Source organism: Delphinus delphis, chromosome 18 (assembly GCF_949987515.2).
Source record: "Delphinus delphis chromosome 18, mDelDel1.2, whole genome shotgun sequence".
Taxonomy (NCBI): domain Eukaryota; kingdom Metazoa; phylum Chordata; class Mammalia; order Artiodactyla; family Delphinidae; genus Delphinus; species Delphinus delphis.
The window spans coordinates 66,822,279-66,837,463 of NC_082700.1; the positions used below are offsets into that span (position 1 = coordinate 66,822,279).

The 15,185-nt window shown below is 40.6% G+C and overlaps 1 protein-coding gene across 1 annotated transcript in view; it reads right to left on the reverse strand.

Moving 5' to 3' along the window:
* Positions 1-15,185, reverse strand: part of SLC15A1 (solute carrier family 15 member 1) — a 49,390-nt gene that overhangs the window by 18,398 nt on the left and 15,807 nt on the right. Inside the window, exons 5-15 of the mRNA XM_059995470.1 lie at positions 14,155-14,274; positions 11,295-11,394; positions 10,986-11,076; positions 9,000-9,083; positions 6,419-6,501; positions 4,068-4,154; positions 3,437-3,526; positions 1,646-1,690; positions 1,459-1,491; positions 1,289-1,377; positions 686-767 (exon numbers count right to left, since the gene is read on the reverse strand). Coding sequence (XP_059851453.1) covers positions 686-767; positions 1,289-1,377; positions 1,459-1,491; positions 1,646-1,690; positions 3,437-3,526; positions 4,068-4,154; positions 6,419-6,501; positions 9,000-9,083; positions 10,986-11,076; positions 11,295-11,394; positions 14,155-14,274 — 904 coding nt within the window. The remainder of the gene's footprint in view (positions 1-685; positions 768-1,288; positions 1,378-1,458; positions 1,492-1,645; positions 1,691-3,436; positions 3,527-4,067; positions 4,155-6,418; positions 6,502-8,999; positions 9,084-10,985; positions 11,077-11,294; positions 11,395-14,154; positions 14,275-15,185) is intronic.

Genomic DNA, 15,185 nt, shown 5'->3' on the forward strand with positions numbered 1-15,185 from the left:
ACAGAGAAAGAGACAGAGAAAAAGAGAGACGTGGGGGTGCAGGTGTGGGAAAAGGAGGGGAGGGGAGGGGGGAGAGAGAGAGAGAGAGAATGAGAGAGAGAGAAAGATTTTACCTCTCATCTTACATACTACCTAACACCCTGTTTCTGAGAGCTGCTCTCAGACAAACAGCATTAGGAATCTAGTTCAGTCCCATTTTGAGTCCAACAGACGTGTGGATTAGCTTGGGAACTAACCATCATCAGGAATGTTAGGATACAAAAGGCATCTTCCCATGAACAATTTCCCATTACAATTTACATATTTTTGAAGGACTTTGTGAGTGCCGAACCTCTTTTAACCAGATCTCCTAGGAGTTTAAATAGCAAAAGAACAAGTTCCACAAACTTCCCTCCCCTTATAAAAACTGTATTATAAACGGAAGCCCCTGTGTAACTGCCATCTAAGTTTTCTCCTAATTGAGTGCACCTTGTTGGCCCTATTCCTGGCTGCGTCCTTTGCAATGACAAGAACCCACAGGGCGCGCTGACTGAAAGGGACTGTTTTGCCCTGCAGCGCATCGTCCACAGCCCCAGGACTTAGTTTATCAGCAAATCCCTGGCCTCCCTCATCCTCTCAGTCCTGGAGAAGGACGCTCCACCAGACCCACCAAGAAAGGCCACTGGAGAATCAGAAAGCAGCTCACCTCGATTTCCACCTGCACAATTGCAGCTGCCACAAAAGCCATGGAAGCCAGGAACATCCCGACCGTCATCTTCTTCAAGGAGCTGGCGGGACAAGCAGAAGGGTGGCTCTCAGCCAGCCGCAGGTGAGCAAGCTGACGGTAAACCCACAAGGGAAGCGCTCCTCTCCCGCCCGCCTCCCCCAGACAAAACCAACTCCCCTCCAAAACACGTGGATTCCAAGCGTCTCTCTGTCTCTTATTCATGACCAGGACTAAGGAGGATAAATGTTACAGCTTCTCATCTGCATCTGGACATTTAAATTCTAGAAACTACTTTGGACCACAGTTACTATTTCTATCATCTACACATACAAGGGAGCCTTAATGAGAGGCTTTTTCAGGGTGCCATTAATAGCACTTTTATTTTAAGGGCAAATTTTCAGAAACGTCAGCACATAGACATCTGATTCGAAAATATTTCTTTGAAAACTCCCTCACGTAGGTGGCGTCATGGGAGAGGAGCCAGACATTCTTTCTGCTGAGGCTCTGGGAGCTGAGGGAGCGCAGCCCATTTGCAAAGCCCTGGGACACATGAGTCCGAACCCCAACCCGAGGGTCACCTACGTGAAATTGAAGCCACATTTTGCGATCAGAGGATACACCACAGCGTCCATGATGGGAACCAGGATAACGATCAGGATGGCGTTCACGGTCTGCAGAGGAAGTGGAGAGGAGCTGTTACTGCCTCAGCGGTGGCTCTGAGCTCTGGAAGCGACTTAAATATTTTCTCTCACCTGCATCTGATCTGGCTGAATTTCAATAATTCCCTAAAAAGAGGGGGAAAATCTCATTGATAAGTTCGCACAGAGGATCAGTTGGGGGGTTGGAATGTTATGAGAGAGAAGCAAAAAGGGGGCAAAGGGGCTAAAGCAAAGGAATAGGGACCAGGGGCCGTAAAATAGCTCCAGGTCCCAGACTTACAATTTTCCCATTCATAGTTGTTGCCTGCAGCGTCCACCTGGAGCCCTTAAAAACAAGTTAAGTTTACTGCGTCATCTGGGAATGTGGGTTTTAAGCATTTTATAAGCCAGTGTGGAGTCTTTTCCAAATCAGGAATGAGGTCTGAATTGCTATGGGGTTTAAAGATGTTTTTCAGTATCAGGCTCCTCTCCCAGTTCCACTGTGATTATAGGTAAGAAGAAACAACTTGCATTTCTGCTGTTCAGTTAACAACAAATAGTACTCCAACCACTCACAGAGAGCCTACAAAGTACCACTTTGAGATAAGCTCTCCTTCATAGAGACAGAAATGCATTTCTGAGGTTTGCTGGGAAGTTGACATCACCTGCAAGATGAAAGCATCTTCACACCCTGAGGCTATTTTATGTTCACTGGGATCACAGTTTCAGGAACATTATTACTGTTAAGAGCCTACTGTTATGTTAAAACACAAAAACAAACAAACAAACAAAAAACCAGAAGGGAGTATCATTGTCATTAAAGTAAATTTTAAGAAGTAAAATGGTGATATAACGCAAATGCGGAAAAAAAAAAAAAAGCCTATCGTTGACAGCCTAGGTTGTCCTAAAATGTAATTCCATCAAGAGAGTGATGGATTTAAACCTGGGCAGTCTACTTATATTCAACCTATTTTGTAGTAAAAGATGATGCAGGACTGTACAAGTATATGTTATATATTCCATGGAGAACTGGATATGTGAATTTTTCAACATAATCTATCATCTCTACTAGGAGAACATCATCGAAAGTCAGGAAATATGCCACCGGCTGAGTTCTTAATACAAGCCAGTCACTGATTACTTACTATACATTCTCTCTTTTGATCCTCACAGCCTTGCCCTGGGTTATTACCCTTTCAGAAGGGTTAAGGGATTACGCCAAGTCACACAGATAAAAGGTGCTCAGTGCATTTCTAGTGCAAGCCTGATTCGAATAACCAGTTCCCGCCCAACATGCAAAACTTGTTCTTAAGATGTTGGTCTAAATTTCATACTTACAAATAAGGAGATTAATGTCTATTCTCAGTTTTTCCCAAGAGATGGTTTACCCTTTTAATAATCCCTCCTGTACAATAAGACCATACACGTGTGTAAATTTCTTCTTAAACCCCGGTTTCTAAAAGAAAGGATAGCTTATCACTTTGGCTACTGAGCGTCATGCATTGGGTTTTCTAACCCTATTTAGAAAAATTCCTAGGCACGCATCTTCCAGCTGTGGGAGAAAGAGCAGGGTGACAAGTCAATGATGTGTTCTAGCTCCTGCTCTGATTAGAATGACTTTGGTAGGCATTTCACATTTCTGGATGGTGCTTCTAGCCCAAGAATCCCGTTTCAGCGTGGAAGATATCAAGTCCCTCTCAGTCTAAATATTCTGTGTATCCCATAAAAGACAGTACAGTACAGCTTTTACATGCTGTATCAGGAGAAAAGCTCTGAATTCTCAATTTGGCTGGCAGGAGTCCTGGATACTTGTCTTTCCCAAGGCTCCTCTACTCGACCCCGCCTACTTTTCTTCATTGTTTTGTCACAGAAATGTGGATAGAACCCTCTAGATAATTAAAAAAAAAAAGGGGAGGAAAGAAAGAAAGAAACCCTAGGTGATCGAACAGTTACCAAATAAATGAAATGTAAAAAAGGAACTGGAAGAGAACATTTTCAGGAGCTAAATACTAAGTAGGTACAGCTTGCCATGCGGTAATGCCCAAAGAATGTTTTGTTAATGAAGATGTACAGAAACACAGTTGCATATTACCTGCTGATCAAACAAGGCCCAGAACATGGGGAGAGGAATATACAGGAACATCACTCTTGTAACCATCTTAATTTGAGAGATGAGCTGCTCCTGCAGTTGGAGTGAGTGCGGGGACAAATCAGACATGACCTGTGCCAGAGCTCTCAGCCAATGCTATTTTCAGCGTAGACATATTTGCATCTAGAGACAAGCTGGGAGGTGAGTAATTGTTCCAAGAACCCTATCACAGGTTTCTTTAGAAAACCCCAAATTCCTAAGGTGTTGAAAATAAGAGTGAAAACATCTTTAGGAGGTAAATTATTCAAATTTAAGTGTAAATTCACCAAATGTAAATCCCACCACCATCACTTAACCCTTCGATATTCAAACTAAAGTTATGTGGTCATAATGACATATAACGAACGGCAGATTATTCCACATGAATAACTATGAAGAGGTAATATTGTTTCCAGATAAATTATATCCATTGTTTCTCAAGGTCTTTTCAATATAAATAAGCACTCTCACACAGAGTCTTATTTAAAATGCTAATAAAGTTTATGAAGATACGACTGATAATTCTGTCCATGTAGCCTATTTAATAATACGCATTACGATCACTGGGGCCGTTGAGGCTGTAATCATCACTTACATCGTATTTCTCGTTAGCCCAGTCCAGCCAATGCTCCCTCTTGGGAAATTTCTTACTCCGATGCCTAACCCTATTTTTGATGGCAAACTGAAGGAAGGAAGAACAATCAGATTTCAAAACAGAACTGATTCCTTTATCAGTGCAACACATTTCAATGAAACTCCCTTTAATGGAAGACTTACAAGAGAAGCAAAATATAAAATTGTAGATGTTAGTATAATGATGATGCTAAAGGCATGACATGCATTTATTTCAAACCTCTCACTAACTGAGAGCGTTTGAGCTGGGGTAAACGAAATCACGCTGTTACTTACTACTTTACTCTCCGGATTCTCTAGAGAGGAGCGTTCAGTAGAAATACAACACATGACACATTTGCCATTTGAGTTTTCTGGTAGCCATGTTAACAAGTAAAAGGGAAACAGGTGAAATTCATTTTAAATATATTTTATTTAACCCAACAAACCCCAAGTATGGTCTTAACATGTACTCAATGTTAAAAAATTAGTGAAAAAATTTACATTCTCTTTTCATACCAAGTCTTCAAAATCTAGGGTATACTTCACGCTTACGCCACATTTCAATTTGGATGCTAAATTTTTACCAGAAATGTTTGATCTGTATTTACACTGTCTAAAATTTATGCTTGAAAAACTAGACTTACACACCTAAGTTGTTTCAAACATATTTAAAAGCTGTCCAATAACTGAATTGAGTACTGGTTTTGAAATTTAAGAGAACCCACTACATAGAAATATGTGTATAAGAAATTACATAATTTAAATTAATTTAAGTGAAATCCAATTTAAAATTCTGTTCCCCAGTTGCACTTGCCACATTTCAAGTGTTCGATAGCCACACGTGGCTAGTGGCTACCATACTGGATGGTGAAGGCCTATTATAATGTATTACAGTCACATGAAGGAGAGGGAGAACTCACTACATAGAAACAGAAGTAGAAGAAAATAAAGATTATAGTTGAACATACTTTAAAACATGGTAACACTGATCCAAAAAACATACCTACCTACCACCACCCATTACAAAATTAGAGGCTTCCAAGATTCCTTGTTTGTAAGATGCCTTTAGGAAAGCAAAGTGCATTCACAGTGATGTAACAGCAGGAGAAGGCGATGGTGATGCCAGCTGGGGACATGCATGTGACTTTGTGACTTAAAAGCAATAACTCAAAGCTACAAGGTGACTTAGGATGCTGGGAAATAACAATATCATTTTCATGACTAAATAGCTTGAAATTGTTCTTTTGGCGTTGGGGCTAAGTCATCAGTTACTTGGGAAGAAAGAACTTAGAGATCACTGGAATTGGATCATTCCTATTAGACTGGAAAAAGCTTTGTGGTGGGAATAGTTCCAATGTTAGAGGAAAGAGTAGGAGGAAAAGGGAATAGCAGTGAGGCGGGAGAATTTTTGACTTTGATAAAGTATACATGTATAGTTTAACACAATAACATCAGGAAAAGGGGAAAGTAAGTGACTAAAATTATCTTAAGGCTGCCTTTACATCCAAAAGATTACCCACACTTAAAAAAAATGAGTGACACATTACTCCCTGATTATACAATGTAGATATTCCTTTGAAAAAAAATGGGTAGCACATTTGAGAATAAAGTTATTTGACTCCATTATTTAAAAATTCCTACACTCAATATTGATTTCCTGCCTTAAAATGTGCCTGTGTGGACACATACCGTGTAGATGCACATGGAAGAAACCATATTCCGCATGTTCCTATTTGGTGAAATAGTCTTGGAAACAAGACTCCTGATGTCTGCGTAGTATGACATAGATGCACTATAAGTTAAACACTGTTCTATTTTCAGCAACTTGCTGGACTTCAATTTTTGTCATAAATTTTTTTCTAACTATTACATACATTGATAATCTTTTCATGTGACGCTGTGTTCATTTTTAAAAGTTATTTTCTTGGCCTTAGTTCCTGCACGTAGGATTACTGACACTTTCCACACTTCAGACTCTGGATATACACTATGAAACCAGACCTCTCCATTTTTGTTTCACTGCTCCCTGACAAACATCAGATGTTGTCTATCATTTTAAGAGGTAAAGAGTCCCTTTGATTTGCTTTTCTATCACCACTGATCTTATTTTATAAGTTCAATAGCCATTTCCATCCTTCCCTTTTTGAGTTCTGTTTGTGTTCTTTTCCATTTGGTGAGTTTTATAAGAAACTTCAATTTATCAAAAAAGGAAAGAACAAGAATAAAATGTCTAAAGGAAAGTCAAAGTTTCATTGAATTTTAATTTAAAGGAGGTAGAAGGCTCTGGGGTGACTAAATGTGATTGAGAGAGAAGACTACTGAAATACTTACCCCAATACACCTGGCGACTTTAGCCATGACATTACCCTGGGGCTGGACCTTCTTGTACATTCCACTGCCAATGACAAATACAACTGGGGAGGGCAAAAGAAGATAAGTCAACAGGGAGTTTGACAGAACTATCTGTGAACTAGAATATGTGTTTTTATTTGAGTTACAACCTTGTTCTGGAGATACTGGGATTACTCATTAGTGTTGGTTTACCTCCCTCTCTCCTGGTTTCCAGAGTGCTTTTGATTCTAATGATCACAGCAGCTTCTGAGTAATATTATATTGTGTTCTCACATACGAACATTGAAGCCTAATACTATCTCCTTCCCAGAACTTGGGGCAGCTGGCAGACACTCGGTAGAGCTATTTGAGCACAAGTTCTATCCCTCTTTACAGGGATAAATGCTTTCACAAAGCAGATTAATGCATTAGTCTACAAATACATAGAACACAGTTTTAATTTTCTGGCTGCAATAGCAAGAGAAAGTTTCTTCTTTTTTTTAAATCTTCAGACAAAAATAGGAACTAATCTGTTGAAACTTCTACTTAATCACATATGGCAGAATTTATTCTGTGGTCATGGTACAGAAACAGTTACCATTAATTGCATGTGCAGTTACAGTTTCACGAAAAGTTAAAAAGTTCTTTTTCAATTAGGCCATTCTTCCATGGACCTTCTTATAAAATGCATAATACTGTGAAAATAATTTAGGGGGAAAAAAAAGCCTTTCTGCAAGAGACTCTGAAAACCACAATCTCTATGCTGGGATTTCTGATTATCCAATATCACAATTCAATAATTTTAAAACATCGACGAATTGCTTGACTTCTACTTGTTTTCCCCAATTTAAGAAGACATGAAGTTTTGCCAACTCTCAAGCATATCTCCAAGTGTGTGCCTGGATTGTAGATGTTCTTTGCAGTTAAAGGAAGAGGAGTTTACTTGTATTCTCACCCAATGCTAATTTCCCTCAATCCAGACATGGAATACCCAGTTGAGTATTCCATTTGAGTTTACCTCTTTTTGTCAACCAATATTTTAATCTTTAAGCTTCTGATTAACTAATGAACTTGTTCAAGCATAGGACTGTTGCCGATAGGAACTTCTAGAGAGGATGGTAAGGCATAGGATTTGGCCTCTTCTCAAATCCATTATAAGAAAAAGCATAATCTTTGATGTAAGGATGACTCACAGGGACGAAAAGAGAATTTACCTGATGCCAATTTAACACAGCATCTGGCATAAAACAATAGTTTTTGAAAACCTATCTCTTTACCCAGAATTGAAGGAGAGAAGGCATATATAAGCCTTCTAGGGGAGAGTGGCAATATTTAAACAATTACAGAAGAAAATGGATGTTAAAAAGGGGGCGAATCCTGAGCTTTCGCCTAAGTGTAAGGATAAAGCTAAATTACTACAACATGAGCAAAAGAGATGAAAAAGGGCATACTCAATACTATTAAAAACTGGTAAAAAAAAAATCAGAGAACGTGATAGTGCTGACTGCTACCTCATCTGAGAGGGAGGAGATGCTATGAAGGCTTGAGATGGTTATTGGGTTCTGTTTCCTTCTTTTGCTTCTGTTGTAGATTGAACTGTGTTCTCCCCAAAAGATGTTGAAGTCCCTGTCCCCAGGACCTCAGAATGTTACCTCATTTGGAAATCCAATCTTTGCAGATGATGAAGTTAAGGAGAAGTCATTAGGGTGGGTCCTACTCCAAAATGACTGGTGTCCTTATCAAAAGGGGACATTTGGACACAGATGCACGCACAGGGGGAAGGCTGTGGACCGACTGAAGTTATACTGCCACAAGCCAGGGAACGATTAGAGGTAGCAGGGGAGCCTGGAAGAGATTCTTCCCTAGGGCCTTCAGAGGAAGCATGGCCCTGCTGACAGATTGATCTTGGACTTCCAGCCTCCAGAACTGTAAGACAATTAATAAATTTCTGTTGTTTAAGCTACTCAGTCTGTGACATTTTGTCATGGCAGCCCAAAGAAATGAAGACACCTACCATCTTTTAAACTGGACTATCCCTTGTAGAAAACTCTTCAGACCTCCTAAAAAGCCAATGCCAAGAACTTATGTGCAAATGACTATACACATATATTCCTCCCAGAGGGAAGACAGTCTTGTAGAAACATTTAGAGATGATACATTATGGAAAACTAGATGTTCACTGGAAATATTTAAGTGACAATTGGACCAGGTTGCCATGTCTTCAGGCAAGTTGTAGATGCGCACATGTTGATAAGAACAAAAGCTTTCAGCCATGGTTTCACCTAGTCTAGCAGATTCTATCACCTTCTTCTTAATCTGCCTAAATAGTTTCAAACCTTTAAATGTCCAACTCAGTTGATCCCCTTTCCTCTGGACTCTTTTTTGATCCTACTTTCTCTGAAACAACACGCCAACTCTACTTTCTTTGAATTCTCAGAGTATGTTTAACATGGGATAGCAATTCTTTGTGTTACTTACTATTACAATTTGTTACATGAACTTTTAAAAGCTGGTCACAACAATTAATATGAAGGCCTGACCTGATCACAGGACTGTAGTAATTCAACTGATATCTACTTACTCAGAGATACAGCCATAAGGGCAGCAGGAACCCCAAACGCCAATGGGTAACAAGCTTTTTTACTGTGAATTCCACATTCTTGAACTGGGGAGAAATGATAAGATTAAAATTCAGTATGGCAATGGTAATACTCATCTATTTCCCGGTTTTGTAAATCCCTAACTGGTTCTTACATATTGTTTTCACTTAATGTTCTAGACTTATCCATTTGCCTTACTGATGTCATTGCAAGTAGACGGTCATTGCAGTAGACCGATGTCTACTACAAGGCTGAGCAAACGGCTTTGCAGTAGAAAGAGCAGGAGGTGGAGGCGGGTTCTGACCTTAGCCACTAAATAGACGTCTGATACCAGCTAAGCCAAAATCAGTGGGAATCCTTATGTTCTGTGGACTGACTTACTGGGAGAGACGAAAATGACCTAGACACAATAATATGAAGAAAGTGGGACTCAGAAAGTAAAATCAAAGGGCCCTGGAAAATCAGGATTATATGTCCCTGAATTCATGCCAATTAGAAAACAATTAGATGACCCAGGGTAGGGGTCAATAAACTTTTTTGTCAACAGCCAGATAGTAAATCTTTTAGGCTGTGGACCTGTCCTAACTACTCAGCCCTGCCTTTGTAGGTGAAAGCAGCCATAGACGATACACACATGGATGGTCTTGTCCAGATCTCTGGATTTGGCCTGTGGGCCATAGTCTCCTAACTCCTGTCTGAAGATCTACTTTAGCTCTGAAATCCTAGGGTTGGTAGGGAAAAAATTAAGACTCTGGAAGGGGCAACAGAAATTACTGGAAGTCCTTTCAATGGAGTTCTGGAGCCTCCAGGAATCATCTGATCCTAAAGGGGTTTGTCTTTGTTTTTGACCAACTGTTTCACAGTTCTGCAGAGAAAGAACTTAACTAGGCAGAAAACTATAGTCATACAAATGTTTCCTGTTCGTTACTGTACAAATGATTCCTATTCACAGCAATGCAAAATAATCCCCCCATCCAGTAAAGAACCTAAATCTCTGTTAGTCAAATCCTTATTTGAACTGATTGTAGCAGCTTTCCAGTTCCCTCATCAACTAATAAGTTACATAAAATCTCTGTCATGCTGACGTTATATCTGTATGAGAGCCATGATGTTCCCTTAAAAATTATCCTATTACACATTTTCTAATTCAAACATGCACAACACATATTCTAGTAGAACCTGGAGGCGGGGGAGGTTAGGGGGTGAGAAAACATAATGTAAGAATAAAAGCTAGTACATTTTCATACAAAGCAAGTTGGAATGGGGTTTAAGTGTCATCTTCAAAGTGCTACTACAGGCAGAAATACATAAACTCCATAAATTATCTTCTTTCATAGTTTATTCTGACTCGAGGTGTGGACACCATAGTCCTGTTTTGGTCTAATTTGTCCCCAAATATTCCCTTCCATATGGGAAATTCATAAACCCTCAATGGAGTGCTGACAAGCACAAAACTGTGAGCTGATGACAGACACTGCCCCATTCTCTTCCTTGGGGGCAGTTCTTTTAGAAATATCTGAGATGATGGGAAAGCAAAGAATAAAACCTTGCCTGCTAAATTCTTCCTGGCTCGCTGAACGTCACTGGGGAGCAAAGCTTGAAGGCAAAAATGTCAACTATGGCCCACCCGCTGTGGTTTCCAAACAGCCTCTCTTGTCTTATCTCTTACCATGAGTAAGGACTTTGCATTAATAATAAGTTAGAAAAATCGATTGCTATGCTAAGGACGGTTTAACTTCTTCAGGGGTCACTGGGATAAGGGATTCAAATAAGATTAGCAGTTAAATCTTGAAAGAAAAGTAGCTGGCATTCCAGATTTCACTGTATCCTCTAGGATGTATGTAACAGCTGAGGCATCGTGGGAGAATTGTGGGACAGGACAAACCAACAAGGACTCAACCTTTTCACCTGACTTCTCTTCACAATTAAAAAAAGAAAAATCAAGGTCCACTTCAGATATTTTTTACCTCTGAGCATGGGAGTGATGATAGTAGACAGCAAACTTCCAGCATTAATGGCCAAATAAAAGATGGAAAAAAATCTGTTTCTTTGTTTTTCCTGTAATAAAAAAGGATAAGGTAGGGTGATTTTGGCAATACAGTAACGGATCAACTGTAGCCGATGATCTGACTTGACTTTGAACTTAGCTTTGGTCAGTGTCTTACTTTCATGTGTACTCGAACAGCCTCCAATGGAGAATACACTTTGACCATGGAATTTGATTCCTCGGTGTTTATAATCACTTACATGGTTTCTGTGGTGACGCATGCTCTCACCTGGCCCTTTTCAAACTGATCTCCACCAAATGCAGACACACAAGGCTTTATCCCTCCGGTACCCAGAGCTATCAGGGCCAGGCCAACCATGGACAGTGCCCTAGGGAAAGAGATGGGTATTGCTGAAATGTGAGATCCTTAAAATCATCGGCCTCTCTTTCCCCTAATTTCCCTAAGAGGACCAGGCACACAGAGAAGGGATTCAACCTGTATCAGAAGATAATTCAAGAAATGCAGTCTTGACAGTTGAATGAAATTTGAACTCAAGGGTCTTCAAATTCATACTTTTATCTAATAATTTACCATCTAGAAAATTTAAAGAAATGGCTTGAATTCAGAACAAAGATTTAGGTATGGAGTTCTTTTGTAGCCTTATGATTTTTAGCAAAAGAATGGGTAAGTGAAATTTTAAGCATTGTCTCTGGTACAGTCATAACAGACTAATAATAGTCATTAAAAGACATTAGAAAACATGATTTAATTGCAAAGCAGAATAGCAGGTTATGTAGTAGGATCTTAACTTGTTCACAAAGTACAGAAGACTGAAAAAAGCAGAGCAAAATGTTTATTACTATAACTTTTTATAATAAAAAAGAGATTATTTATAATAATAAAAGGGATTAAAGAGTTGGGGTTTTTTTGGTTTTTTTTTGCGGTACAGGGGCCTCTCACTGTTGTGGCCTCTCCTGTGTGGAGCACAGGCTCCGGACGCGCAGGCTCAGCAGCCATGGCTCATGGACCCAGCTGCTCCGCGGCATGTGGGATCTTCCCGGACCGGGGCACGAACCCGCGTCCCCTGCATCGGCAGGCGGACTCTCAGCCACTGCGCCACCAGGGAAGCCCTAAACTTAAATTTTTTAAATTTACTTTTGTGTTTTCCAAGTTATCTGTGTTTTATCTCCTGAATTGAAGAAAAGCACTCACAGAATTTACCAACCCTCATTTTGTTAGATTTACAATAGGTTACTACAAATTTCAGGTTTTATAAGTGTTGATTCCATATCTTCTTGATTGCTAATATTGTTTTAAAATGCTAAAAAAATATTTTATGAAACAGATAAAGTCAAGGAAGATACTGCACATAGAAAGAATTCTTTAAAAAATCATGCCCATCTTCCTAGGCTAACTGGCAGAAGCACCTCTTTCATCTTGCTTGCCTCTTAAAACAACTTGTGTTTGGCGGTGTCACTCTGAGCATTTTAAAGGACAACAAAAACATGGCCTGTTGAATATTATATACCGTGCACTCTCGTGAGGACTGTAGGCAGGTTTCAATACTAACCCCGTGAAATAAAATAAGTCACTAAGCTTTCTTGAGTACCTACTGCTTGCCAGGCAGTGCTCTAGGTGTTCTACCTGGATTAACGCACAGGCAGGTACTATTACAAATAAGGACAACTGGGCACAGAGGTTAAGAATCTTGCTGAAGATCAACACTAGTCAGAGGCACAGGCAGAACCTGAACCCATATGACCTGGCTCCGAACTCCATGTTCTTTTTTTTTTTTTTTTTTTTTTTTTTGCTCCATGTTCTTAATTGATATTGTTGCTTAGAAAACTGAGGTGTGGAGGAGATAAGTTGGCCTGGGTCCTACAGCTCCTCTGTGGGACTCAGATCCTGGTAATCTGAGCTGTGGATTATACCCTGCTTATACCCACTCCCCTCCACCTACACAGCTCCCTGGGGACACCACGGGTTCACATCCAGGGACCTAGCCTGGGTGGCAATCTGATTGACTAACAAACCAGAAACACAGATACTGCAGATACTAATTTGAATTTCAATAATACTTTCCCAACCCATTAGATGGTTTACTCATAGATCGAGGAATCGAAACAAAAGAACAGAAAATGAAATAAATCTTTACAACTTGTCTGCTAGGCCAGACTGCCATGAAGGGAAATTCATCTCACAGAGGAGCAGTTGTCAAGAGCACTGTTCATCAAGAAAGCAGAACATAGGGCTAGAAAAAATATTTATGAAACTGAGTTACCGAAAAATGAGCAGAAATGTGGTACAAGGCAGAAAATCAAAGGTACAGAGTCTTGAGGAAACCTGGGGCAACTGAGGATCAAGGTCTGTGGGAGTTCATGCCCCTCTAGGGAAGATGGAGATTAATACAAACATCCTGTGCACTGACCACGCCTCATGGGAGATGCACCCAAGACACCAAGCCTTCAAGTGAGCAATGACTCCAGACAACTGTTAGGATGGTGACATACTGAGGACCCAACTCTGAGTCAATTCAACACCTTTCTCTACACTGATGAGGGTGGAAAGCTTTCCTTACACTTATGGTGAAGGTTCAAGGAAAATGATTAAAAATTAGAGCACCAAAGGGGGGAGGGATAAATTAGGAGTTTGGGATCAGCAGATACCAACTACTATACATGAAATAGATAAACAGGGCTTCCCTGGTGGCGCAGTGGTTGAGAGTCTGCCTGCCGATGCAGGGGACGCGGGTTTGTGCCCCAGTCCGGGAAGACCCCATATGCCGCGGAGCAGCTGGGCCCGTGAGCCATGGCCGTTGGGGCTGCGTGTCCGGAGCCTGTGCTCCGCAACCGGAGAGGCCACAGCAGTGAGAGGCCCGTGTACCGCAAAAAAAGAAGAAAAAAGATAAACAACAAGGTCCTACTGTACAGCACAGAGAACTATATTCAATATCTTGTAATAAACCATAATGGAAAAGAATATGAAAAAGAATATATAAATGTATAACTGAGTCACTTTGCTGCACATCAGAAACTAACACATTGTAAATCAACTATGCTTCAATAAAAAAATTTTTTTTTTTAAATTACAGCACCAAACAAGCAACTAGTGAGAGGATGGGGTAGGGCCGCAGTTAACATCAACTCACACGTGCACAGAAATATTGTCAGGGTTTCCATCATGGTTGAAGTCCACGAGGTCATTAATTGAGCTCACTGCAATGACTACTTGTCCAATGGTGTAGACAATGGACAGCGACACAATTGTCCTGTGTTAAAAGAGGTCAAGAGAATCCAAGTTAATTGTACAAGAGCCATACACTTCCTACGCCAGCGCGAAAAGGCCTCTGCTTCCAACTTTCAAAAGCCCAGTCGCGATTCTCCTTGTTTCTCAAACTGGGACAATTACCTGATAAACCTTTGCAAGGCAGAGCCTGCTGAAGAATTTGTTCCTCAGCATGTAAGCACTGAGCGAAGTTTTGGCTGCGAGAACCTGGGGAGGCAGAAGATCTGTTCTTTCTTTCAACTATTTGAAAGACTCAGTGTCTATTGTTACCTAGCTACTGAAATGATGACCTGTATCTTTAAATAGTCAGAGATATTTATCTTGCACCTGGTAACAATATTCGGGCAGGAGTGGTCCATTGGTTATTTTTGAATTATATTGAGTAATTTTGAGATAGTGAATATTCCTGCCTCTGCCCGTGTCATGCATTTGACCTGGAAGAGCCTTTACTTCCTTCTGTGTTAAGTCCAAGGAAATGTCCCAACGACCCGCCCCCTGCCCCCGCATCGAGCGCACTCTTGGAGCTCTTCCTGCAGGACTGGTTGAGCACCCCGTGCTCGTGGTCCAGCAGTTTGAGCCTTTCAGCAGCTGGGTTGTTTTGAGGGAGCTTTTTGTTCTCCCAGCCCTTAATTTCTCACGCGTCATTAACAACAGACGCTATCCCTCCTACTATTTCAAGATGCGACAAAGACGTTATAAGTGTTTAGAGGAGGAAAAAAAATCCTACCGATGCTACTTGCATTCACCCTGCCGAATGCCAGGCACTGTGCTGAATTCTGACTATATGAGGATGAGTAGAAACAGGGCCTGGGACTCTCTCCTAAGAGTTTTACGTTCCCTGATTCTTCGTTCCCCTAGCCCACCCTCCGAAACCCCAAAGCTTATCATTACTCG